Source organism: Myotis lucifugus, unplaced genomic scaffold, assembly GCF_000147115.1.
Source record: "Myotis lucifugus unplaced genomic scaffold, Myoluc2.0 scaffold_50, whole genome shotgun sequence".
NCBI classification, from domain to species: domain Eukaryota; kingdom Metazoa; phylum Chordata; class Mammalia; order Chiroptera; family Vespertilionidae; genus Myotis; species Myotis lucifugus.
In genome coordinates this window covers 688,523-700,958 of record NW_005871098.1, presented here as the reverse complement: position 1 = coordinate 700,958, position 12,436 = coordinate 688,523, and the positions used below count along the sequence as shown (strand labels likewise).

General features: G+C 40.4%; 1 protein-coding gene and 1 non-coding gene across 4 annotated transcripts in view; both read left to right on the top strand.

The window, feature by feature from the left end:
* PLSCR1 (phospholipid scramblase 1) overlaps positions 1–9,370 on the top strand; it is a 34,913-nt gene extending 25,543 nt beyond the window's left edge. For all 3 annotated transcript variants that reach the window (XM_014455771.2, XM_006088632.3, XM_023753749.1), the window contains 2 exons: positions 6,615–6,776; positions 9,112–9,370. In XM_014455771.2, the coding sequence (XP_014311257.1) occupies positions 6,615–6,776; positions 9,112–9,168 (219 nt within the window). In that variant the 3' untranslated portion in view covers positions 9,169–9,370. The remainder of the gene's footprint in view (positions 1–6,614; positions 6,777–9,111) is intronic.
* Positions 7,951–8,089, top strand: LOC111826000. Its single transcript, XR_002829247.1, has one exon. It is a non-coding gene; the product is annotated as a small nucleolar RNA SNORA36 family (small nucleolar RNA).
* Positions 9,371–12,436: the final 3,066 nt, after the last annotated feature.

The following is a 12,436-nucleotide window of genomic DNA, read 5'->3' as shown; positions in this document are numbered from 1 at the left end:
CAGAAAGATCATACACCATGACCAAGTAGGATTTATCCCAGGGATGCAAGGATGGTACAATATCCACAAATCAATAAACGTAATACATCACATAAACAGTTTGAGAGATAAAAACCACATAGTCATATCAATTGATGCAGAAAAAGCATTTGACAAAATCCAACACCCTTTCTTGATAAAAACTCTCAGCAAGGTAGGAATAGAAGGATCATACCTCAACATAATAAAAGCCATATATGACAAACCCACAGCCAATATCATACTCAATGGACAAAAACTAAAACCATTTCCCCTAAGAACAGGAACAAGACGGGATACCCCCTCTCACCACTCCTGTTCAACATAGTACTGGAAGTACTAGCTGTTGCACTCAGACAAGAAGAAGTAATAAAAGGCATCCAAATTGGAAAAGAAGAAGTAAAACTGCCCTTATTTCCAGATGACATGATACTGTACATAGAGAACCCTAAAGACTCCATCAAAAAACTATTAGACTTAATAAATGAATTCGGCAATGTAGCAGGATACAAAATTAATGCCAAGAAATCTATGGCATTTCTTTACACCGATAGTGAACTTACAGAAAGTGAGACTAAAAAAGCAATCCCATTTACCATCACACCAAAAAAATTAAGATACCTAGGAATAAACTTAGGAGGTAAAAGACTTATATGCGAAAAACTACAGGACAATGAAAAAAGAGATAGAGGAAGACATAAATAGATGGAAGATCATTCCGTGCTCATGGATTGGTAGAATCAATATCATCAAAATGTCCATACTACCCAAAGCAATCTATAGATTCAATGCAATCCCCATTAAATTACCAATGGCATATTTCACAGATCTAGAACGAATGTTCCAAAAATTCATCTGGAATAAAAAAAAGACTTTGAATAGCTGCAGCAATTCTGAGAAAGAAGAATAAAGTAGGTGAGATCTCAATACCAGATATCAAGCTGTATTACAAAGCCACTGTTCTTAAAACAGCTTGGTACTGGCACAAGAACAGACATATAGATCAATGGAATAGAATAGAGATCCCAGAAATTGACCCAAAGCACTATGCCCAATTAATATTTGACAAAGGAGGCAAGAGCTTACAATGGAGTCTAGACAGTCTCTTCAATAAATGGTGTTGGGAAAATTGGACAGATACATGCAAAAAGATGAAACTAGACCACCAACTCACACCATACACAAAAATAAACTCAAAATGGATAAAAGATTTAAATGTAAGTCGGGAAACCATAAAAATACTAGAGGAATCCACAGGCAGCGAAATCGCAAACATATGCCGAAGGAATTTCTTCTCTGATACTGCTCCTAGGGCAATGGAAACTAAAGAGAAAATAAACAAATGGGACTACATCAAAATAAAAAGCTATTGAACAGCAAAGGAAACCATCAACAAAACAACAAGAAGGCCCATTGCATGGGAGAACATATTTGCTAATGATATCACAGATAAGGGTTTAATTTCCAACATTTACAGGGAACTCATGCAACTTAACAATAGGAAGATAAACAATCCAATCAAAAAATGGGCAATGGACCTAGATAGACACTTTTCGAAAGAGGACATACAGAAGGCCGAAAGACATATGAAAACATGCTCAAAGTCACTAATTACACTAGAGATGCAAATCAAAATGACAATGCGGTATCATCTCACACCCTCCAGAATGGCTATCATCAACAAATCAACAAACAACAAATGTTGGAGAGGATGTGGAGAAAAAGGAACCCTTCTGCACTGCTGGTGGGAATGCAGACTGGTGCAGCCACTGTGGAGAACAGTATGGAGTTTCGTCAAAAAACTAAAAATGGAACTCCCATTCGACCCAGTGATCCCACTTCTAGGAATATATCCCAAGAAACCAGAAACACCAATCAGAAAGGATATATGCACCCCTATGTTCATAGCAGCTCAATTCACCATAGCTAAGATTTGGAAACAGCCTAAGTGCCCGTCAGCAGATGAGTGGATTAGAAAACTGTGGTGTATCTACACAGTGGAATACTATGCTGCGGTAAAAAAGAAGGAACTCTTGCCATTTGCAACAGCATGGATGGAACTGGAGAGCATTATGCTAAGTGAAATAAGCCAGTCAGAGAAAGATAAATACCACATGATCTCACTCATTTGTGGAATATAGAGAACAACATAGACTGATGAACAGGGACAGATCCAAAGACAGAGAAACAGCAATCAGACTATTAATCCCCAGAGGGAAAGTAGGGGAGGGTGGGGGTAAGGGGAAGAGATCAACTAAAGGACTTGTATGCGTGCATATAAGCCAAACCAATGGACACGGACAAAAGGGCGATGAGAGCATGAGTGTATGGGGGAAGGGGGGAAGTTGGGGGTTAATGGGGGGATGAGGACACATTTGTAATACCTTAAACAATAAAGAAATTAAAGATAAAAAAAAGCAGAGCCTTGCACTCAAATAAATATAAGCAAAACAACTAATATTTAAATGTGGTTTTGTATAAAAGTCCTATACATTATCCATTTTGAATAGAAGGTTAACCTTGTCATCTACATCTGACTGCAAAAGCCTGTGATCCTTGCTTAGTCTGAAACACAGGCTGACAATGCTCTTCGCCCTCTTCAGAAGATCTAACATGTTTGAATTCCTACAAAAAGTCCAATTATGCAAAGAGAGTTTTCAGAAAGATAGTGTAAGATGAGCTACCCAATTATACTTCTCTGTGGTCTTTCCTTTATCTTTGTATTTAATTTGATTGTTAGAGCCCAGTTGGCGTTGCTCAGTGGTTGAGTATCAACCTATGAACCAGGAGGTCATGGTTTGATTTCCAGTCAGGGCACATGCACAAGTTGTGGGCTCAATCTCCAGTGTGGGGGGTGCAGGAGGCAGCCAATCAATGATTCTCTCTCATCATTGATGTTTCTATCTTTCTCTCCCTCTCCCTTCCTCTGTGAAATCAATAAAAATGTATTTTGGGGGAAAAAAATTGATTGTTAGAAACCACAATATATCTTTGTACTTACTACATGGAGCAATTTCATCACAGCTGTTTTCCAACAGATGGCCTAGCCTTAATAATTCATGTTATTTAGTTGCAAATATTAAAAGTCAGAAGGTTTTATAACTGAATCTTGATTTTCTTGTTCTATTGGAAAAGAAGAAAATGTGGTAAATTGGGCCCACATTTCTATAAAAGGGGCAGAAAACAGGCTGAACCTAAGTGGTGCTGCCCATTGTGACTAATATGTGGGAACTCTGCCAGTCTCCCATGACTTTCTTAGGTTTTCCACTAGCCAGCTTCTTTAGGTTATATTATCTGCCTGGTTACATGATACTGAATTCCTGTGTTAGACCCTGGTTATATAAAGATGAATCCTTTAAAAGGGATATAGATTGTGGGATGGGATTTATGCTATGTATGTGTAAAGACTTCATAGATTTATGTATAAGATAGTTCTTTACATAGGGGTTATCATTCCTATCAAAGATCCAGAGGAGTAAAAAGGTAATTGTTTTTTCAGGGAGTATTAACAGAAGTTTGGCTAACACATATTTTATTTGTTTGAAAATAAGTGAAAATACTAGTGAAGCAAGTCAGACTTGATTGTGAAACTCTGATATTAATGCTAAGGAATTAGCAACCCTTCTCAATGGATGATTTATAGCATCTATTATAGGTAATAAATTAACTCTACTTCTGTGCATCTAGAATAGTGCTATTAAGTAACATCTTTGAGTGAATTGTGAAAATAGCACCTTGAAACATTTCTGAAAGCTAGCTGATGGGAAATGGAATGCAGAAATTATCAATATGAGGAACCATTATGGAATATGAATTCTGTTTGAATATGAATTGGCATGGCAACTTGGTATATGTAATAAATAGCAAGAGCAGAAGTTATGCCATAAGGAAGAAATAATTCAAGATATATTTAATAAATGTACTAAGTGGAACTGATTCATGGATTTGATGTCAGTTGAAGATGAAAGAAAATTGGGAGATTATTCTGATCTCTGAAGATAAGAAGCTGAATGAATAATAATGCCATTGGCCACATTAAGAATCTTGGAGGAGAACTCGTTGATTTATGAAAAGTTAATAATTTGTATTTGAGTTGTATTGGATTTTAGGTATGTAGAGGGAAAAGTTGAGGGGTTTTCAACACACAGATGATAGTTGAAGTCATGAGTACATAATGCTCTAGGAACTAATTCACCAAGAACAAACTTCATATAATGGAACAATCTGCAATTGATCATATAAGAAGTATTTAAAAAAACATTAGACAAAACAAGAACCATAAGGAGAAGAATGAAACTAATATTAAAGGACAGGAAGTTTTGAAAACAAGACAGGTAGTAGAATGAAGATTGATAAAACCTCATTGGAAAGGACTTAGATACAGATGAAGATAAATTACTGAAATGAAAATCTATGTTAGGAAAATAAAGGAGTATAATTTAAATTTAAAGGGATAAAAAAATTTGAAGGGATGGGAAGCTAGAATAAACTACTCTTGCATACATGCCAAAGAGGAGTACAGAAAGAGGACAGAGACTGTGCTGAGATAATGTTCAAATAGATAAATGGCTAAGAATCACTAGAATACCTTTATCAATTATTTTTAATAATTAACATTTAAATTAAATAGTAATATCAGTTTATTTTTTCAGAAATTAAAATCATTTCATTATATAGATTTTCTGTTTTTTAAGTATCTAGAATTTAGCTAAAAATTACTTAGTCCTGTTGACTTTTCAGCTGTAGATCATTTTTCACATTCTGAACTATAGGAATAAAAAAGAAAATATTAATATCTGTTAAATCTAGTGCAGCATTATTGTGGCTCATAGGTTATCCTCTGTATTGTTCATTTTCAAAATTAAAAATAAATTTAAAAAACAAAATAAGATTACTTTACAAGCTACAAATACTTAGATTACAGCTATTAGCAGATAAAACACTAAAGGGTGCACAAGATTTACTTAATCTGTTTTCCCAGAACAGTGTTGTATAACATAAAACCCCTAAAGATCAGTGGCTTAAAACAACAGGCATTTGCTCTCATGCTTGTGAGTCTGCAGGTCAATTGTGTCTCAGTGGATACACATAGGCTCAGCTAGATGGCACTGATTTAGGCTTGAAGTTGGCTTCGGACCTGCTCCAAGTATGCTCATTCTAGAGCTCTAGCAAGAACTACATGATTTTCTGGTGGCTGATCACTGGAGAGCAAGAGCCAGGCCAAACCGCTTAGCCATGTTTAAGGTCTCTGCTCACTGTCATATACACTAACATTCCATTGGTCAAACAAGTCACATGGCCAACCCTAAGTATCAATGTTCAGAGAAGAATACTGGACCTACAGTGGGAGGGGTGGATGAATATTGATGAACAGCAACCCATGCTGTCACAGTTTTCATATTAAAAGCGTATTTCAGGTTTGTTAAGAACTTAAGCACCCACACTGGAATAAAATGAGTCAACTGTTTTTAGTTTCCCCACATTTATTTAGCAGTTCCAACTTGAGCTGGAGCTTCAAAGGATTTTGCTGGCACATGTGCTACCTTGTGTATATTTGAAAAGGACTTTTCTCTTCCTGAGTTGACACAACCCTATGTGTACACACCATGGTGAGTGTAGCTACCATCAGCTGCCATATGCCCACTTGGTGAGGGGCAACTGTCTAACTCTTTATAGTGGTCCTGGAGTTTCTTCAGGCAGAATTGTAAAATTTAAAAAAATTACTTCAGAGCTTTTTTTCATACACCTTTCCTATTTTATTGTTCCCTCACTCTCCTGTTGTCCAGTCTTACCCCAACCCTGGACCTGTGGCATCTCTTTAAGTTACTTATTAGATACTTTCCTTCACTAAAAATTGCCAGTCCTCTTTCCCAGCACCTTAGCACTTCCTGTTTGTCTACTGACATTGAGTGGTAATGTCCTTCCCATCACATGTAATCACTCAGCCTATGTACTAGTAAACTCTGTGCTTGTCTTAAAGCAGATGTCACATGGTGTTTAGTTTGCTACCTTCTTGATGGCTTCTAGAAATTTCATCAAAGAAATATTTAATGTTTGTATCTTTTCCTGCTTAAATTTTGTTTTAGATCACTTCAAATAATTTAGTACTGTGTCTTAATATACTAGTACAATATAAAATGTTAAATATTTCAGTAAAACTACTTTATTTTTTAAATATTTTTATTGATTTTAAAGAGGAAGGGAGAGGGAGAGAGAAACATCAATGATGAGAGAGAATCATTGATTGGCTGCCTCCTGCATGCCCCCTACTGGGGATCGAGCCTGCAACCCAGGCATGTGCCCTGACTGGGAATCGAACCGTGACCTCTAGGTTCATAGGTCAATGCTCAACCACTGAGCCACGCTGACTAAGCAGTAAAACTACTTTCATATAAGTTTTCTGTAGCAAAGAAACAATTTTTTTCATGTATCTATAAATACAGGAATTTATATACATCCAATGAGCAATATACTGTTCATAGTTATGTATTGCACATAAGCTTAATAACACATTTGTTTCATTTTATTCCAAACTTGAAAGTAGTTTTTATTATCAGTTTTCTAGAATTCTTTAAGACCATCATTTTTTTTTTTAGATTAAATCTCTTGATGAAGAAAATGTGGTTGGCAAGATTTCCAAGCAATGGACTGGTTTTGTTAGAGAGGCATTTACAGACGCTGATAACTTTGGGATCCAGTTCCCTTTAGACCTTGATGTGAAAATGAAAGCTGTGATGCTTGGCGCATGTTTCCTCATTGTAAGTATATTCTTGCTAAGCTTGGGTATTTATTTAATATCATTCTGAAAGATTCAGTAAAGTGTACCTTTTTAAATGACTTGCTTAAATTTATAGATTATATTCAAAGGGGGTGCCATTTAATGCTAGCTCTGAAATTCCATTTTCTCCTGATAGTCTAGATTCACAAGTGACTAATTTCTCTGGAAATTCTATAGTTTCACATGGCAATAGAAGGACTGTGTGTTATGGAGAGGCTCTGCTCTTTGGGGCTTCTATTTAAAAATCAAAATAGGTGCACTCAGATATGTGCTAAGGTGGAGTAGAACCCAGTGAAATGGGGAGATTTTGTCCTGATTCTTTATTAAATTAACTGTTCTACTACTTGAGTGCGAACTGCAATAAAAGTGCATCCAATCCAACCACCAGATGAAACTGCCAGTTGACACACACAGGATAGAGCAGTATTCTAAACTTGTCTTCCATTAAATCACTTAGTGGTTCTCAACCTTCTAGCCCTTTAAATACAGTTCCTCATGTTGTGACCCAACCATAAAATTATTTTCGTTGCTACTTCATAACTGTAATGTTGCTACTGTTATGAATCGTAATGTAAATATCTGATATGCAGGATGGTCTTAGGCGACCCCTGTGATAGGGTCGTTCGACCGCCAAAGGGGTCGCGACCCACAGGTTGAGAACCGCTGACTTAGGGAGATTTCAAAAACCCCCAAGTACCAAATCATACCCACATTCAATTAAATCAGAAGCTCACAATCGAAAGTTTGTTGTTTAGCTCTTAAGGTGATTCAATATGCAGTCCAAATCAAGGACACCTGGAAGAGAGCAACAGTTCTCAATCTTAGCTGCACAGTAGATACACCTGGGTAGCTTTTTAAACTCCCTGTATCAAGACTGCACCCAAATAGTGAATCAAAATCTCTGGAGATGGGACCAAGCCTTCAAACTGTTTACATCACTTCCAGGTGATTCCAATCTGCAAGCATGGTTTGGAACATCTAAATGAATATCTTAAATGTTTATTTGGGGATGCACTCAGAAAAAAATAAAATATGAGAGAATATACAGCAAAAAGATCCATTTCCTTCAACAAATAAATGTCAGGAAAATAAAAAGATAATAAAATGAGAGAGACTTAAAAGACATCAACTTAATGCAGTTTGTAGACTCTGTATACTGAATCGAACAAACCAGTATAAAAAGACATTTAAACCTTGTGCTATTAATTAAACTTTGGAACATTGAAACAGGCTAGGATAAATGAATGGGTAGAAAAATCTGACTCTATTCACTTATCTTCCCAGCCTCAAAAAAAAAAAAAAGAGACATTTACAGGGATTCATAGAAATTTCAACATTGACTGGCTATTGATGATTAATGACTTATTGGTTTTTTTAAGATCTGATATTTATGTAATGGTATAGGGAAGATAAGGCAGTCAGGATATTTGGATAGATAGGACATGGGATTGGGGGTGGTAGTGGGATTGTTAGTAAATGACCATGGAATAGATTGGGCTTCTACTAAAGGACTATTAAGGACTGTGCAACTTCTAATAGACATTGGGAATACATTGAAATGGTTTTAGTTAACTCATTATGTTTAAACTAGGTATAAATAAAATTGTTATAAATCCAAATTTTAGAAAGATAAATCCTGGTGACTGTGTGAGAAATGGATTGAAGAGAGGTATAATTGTAGTAGAGTAATTGCAAGTGATTGCAAATAAGGATTAACTTATTTCTGTTGAAGGGATAAAGGAAAATGATAGATGTGAGAGATAAAATCCATAGGATTTGACTTTAAGTCATGGAAGAGAGAATCTAGTTAGGCATTGATGGAGTGAGACCAGCTGGGGACACAGTGGACAAATTTGGAAGAGAAATCATAAAACTGGGCCAAACAATTCTAAGTGGTATTCTAACTCTAAGATGGCTTTCATTCCCCTGAAATAAATCTAAAAGTTGTACATGGTATTCCAGTCTTAAGAAAAGTTATATTATTAGAGAAAGAATATAAAAAGTTTAGGAAGAAAGATTCAAAAAGAGTCATTACAGGAGACCTGAGAAAAAGTGAAATTGAGAGAAATTATCAGATGACTAATTAAATCCATACAGGTATTAATAAGTGATAGAATTATAGGATGTAATTGCTATTAAAATGGGAAGCTGAAGCTATCAACTTTTCCCAGATCTACTTATAATAAACAATTTTCTTGGTTAGCAGATATGTCATTCTGTTTCATCATATTTCATATCCCTTAGCATTTATGCATCCAAGAATTGACCTCAGTTTTATTACTGAAAACTTATTTCTGTATTTTGTTTTTATTTAGGACTTCATGTTTTTTGAAAGCACTGGAGCCAAAGAACAGAGAGCAGGAGTATGGTAGTGGATTAATAAAGATCTCTGAAAATGTGACATCTGAATATTGATTGGGACTATGTACAAGTAAAAAAATTAGTTTTCTTTATTGAAATTACTTATAAAATACGTGAATTATACTGTGATGCCTGAAGCTTCAGGTATATAATTTCCAATTTCAAACCATAGAGTTTCTTTTCTGTATCACTTATAAATTTGCTTATACATTTGCTTTCATTTTATACATTTTGTATTTCATTGTATATTGCAGAGAAATAACATAAGGAGTTTTACTTTTAAACATTGATAAATTTGCTTTATTTTCAATTTTATAGCAAAATTAAAATGATTTCACATAAAATTATATATTATTTTATTAAATTTAGTTACAATTACATATGTAACAACTAATGTCATTTTGCAAATATTGTATATTCAAAAAAGTTAAAAATGAACATAACTTCAGTTTCCTTTACAATTATGTTAAAACTAGAGGCCCGGTGCATGAATTCATGCATGGGCAGGGTCCCTCGGCCTGGCCGGCGATCAAGGCCTACTGGGGGGCCGGCTGGCCAGGGGGGAGGGGCCGTGGGCGGTTGGTCGGCTGGGGAGGGGGAGGGGCCGCGGGAGGTTGGTCAACCCAGGGGGGAGGGGCTGCCAGATTTTGTCCAGCCAGCCCCCTGATCAGGGCCAATGGGGGGGCTGGAAGGCCAAGGGGAGGGGCCACGGGAGGGGGACTGGTGGGCCAGGGAGGGTGAGGGGCCAAAGGAGGTTGGCCAACCATGGAGAGGGGCCACAGGAGGTTGGCTGTGGGAGCGCACTGACCACCAGGGGGAAGCTCCTGTGTTGAGCATCTGCCCCCTGGTGGTCAGTGCGTGTCATAGTGACTGGACGACCGGTCGTTGCGGTCATTTGGTCATAATGGTCGCTTAGGCTTTTATATATATACTAGAGGCCCGGTGCAAAAACTTTGTGCACTCGGGGGGGGGGGTGGGGAGGTCCCTCTCGCAGTGTGGGACCCCTCGGGGGTGACCACTTGCTGGCTTAGGCCCGCTCCCTGGGGGATTGGGCCCAAGCTGGCAATCAGACATTCCTCTGGCAGCCCGGCAGCCCTCGGGGGATGTCCACTTGCCAGCGGGGAGCAGACCTAAGCTGCAGTCAGACATCCTTAGCGCTGCTGAGGAGGCAGGAGAGGCTCCCACCACCACTGCTGTACTGGCAGCCATCAGCCTGGCTTGTGGCTGAGCAGAGCTCCTCCATGTGGGAGCTCACTGACCACCAGAGGGCAGCTCCTGCATTGAGTGTCTGCCCCCTGGTGGTCAGTGTGTGTCATAGTGACCAGTCATTCCCAGTCTTTCTGCTGTTAGGGTCAGTTTGCATATTACCCTTTTACTATATAGGATAGAGGCCTGGTGCACGGGTGGGGGCCAGCTGGTTTGCCCTGAATGGTGTCCTGGATCAGGGTGGGGGTCCCGCTTGGGTGCCTGGCCAGCCAGGGTGAGGGGCTAATGGCTGTTTTCAGGATGGTCACACCCCCTTCAGGGTGGGGTCCCCACTGGGGTGCCTGGCCAGCCTGGATGAGGCGTTGAGGGGTGCTTTCAGGCAGGCCAAGCCTGCAACTGAAGCTCCCAGTCTCTCCTTTTTTTCTTTTCTTTTTTTATTCTGGGACTTATTTACCTTCTGTAATTGAAACTTTGTTGTGGCTCCAGCTCCGAGGCCAGCTAGCCGAAAGCAGGTATCTGGGGTTTGTTTAGCTTCTATAATTGCAACATTGTTGCATCCGAAGCTCAGAGCTGGGCTGCGGCAGGCGGGGAACCTTGGCTTCCTCCATCGCCGGGGCAACCAAGCCTCATGTTCGGTTCAGCTGTGTGGCTGCCGGCCGCCATCTTGGTTGGCAGTTAATTTGCATATCACCCTGATTAGCCAATGGGAAGCGTAGCAGAGGTATGGTTAATTACCATGTTTGTCTATTATTAGATAGGACTAGAGGCCCCGTGCACAAAAATTTGTGCTCTCGGGGGGGGGGGGGGTCCCTCAGCCCGGCCTGTGCCCTCTCGCAGTCTGGGACCCCTCAGGGGATGACCACTTGCTGGCTTAGGCCTACTCCCCGGGGGGATTGGGCCTAAGATTGCAATCAGACATCACTCTGGCAGCCCGGCAGCCCTCGGGGGATGTCCATTTGCCAGCAGGGAGCAGGCCTAAACTGCAGTCGGACATCCTTAGCGCTGCTGAGGAGGCAGGAGAGGCTCCCACCACCACCGCTGTACTGCCAGCCATCAGCCTGGCTTGTGGCTGAGCAGAGCTCCTCCATGTGGGAGCTCACTGACCACCGGAGGGCAGCTACTGCATTGAGCATTTGCCCCCTGATGGTCAGTGTGTGTCATAGTGACCAGTCATTCCCAGTCTTTCTGCTGTTAGGGTCAGTTTGCATATTACCCTTTTACTATATAGGATAGAGGCCTGGTGCACCGGTGGGGGCCAGCTGGTTTGCCCTGAATGGTGTCCCGGATCAGCGTGGGGGTCCCGCTTGGGTGCCTGGCCAGCCTGGGTGAGGGGCTGATGGCTGTTTGCAGCTGGTCACACCCCCTTCAGGGTGGGGGTCCCCAATGGGGTGTCTGGCCAGTCTGGGTGAGGGGCTGAGGGCCGTTTTCAGGCTGGTGGGCGACTGAAGCTCCCAACCTCTCCTTCTTTTCTTTCTTTTTTTTTATTTTGGGATATATTTACCTTCTATGGCTTTCACTGGAGCTGAGAGCCGGCTCCAGCTTGAGGCCTCGGCTGCTGAAAGCAGGTATCTGGGGTTTGTTTGGCTTCTATAATTGAAACACTTTTGCAGCTCCAGCTCTGAGGCCTCTGCTGCTGAAAGCAAGTATCTGGGGTTTGTTTAGCTTCTATAATTGCAACATTGTTTCTTAGACTGCAGCTCAGAGCCCGGCCGCGGCAGGTGGGGAACCTTGGCTTCCTCCATCGCCGGGGCAACCAAGCCTCCTGTTCGCTTCAGCTTCCTGGCTGCCAGCCGCCATCTTTGTTGGCAGTTAACTTGCATATCCTGCTTATTAGCCAATGGGAAGTGTGTCAGAGGTACAGTTAATTACCCTATTTGGTCTTTTTATTAGATTAGACTAGTGGCCCAGTGCATGAAATTTGTGCAGGGGGTGTGTCCCTCAGCCCAGCCTGCACCCTCTCTCAATCCGGGACCACTGGCTCCTAACTGCTCACCTGCCTGCCTGCCTGATCGCCCCTAACCACTCTGCCTGCCAGCCTGCTTGCCCCCAACTGCCCCTCTTCTGGGCTGCTCG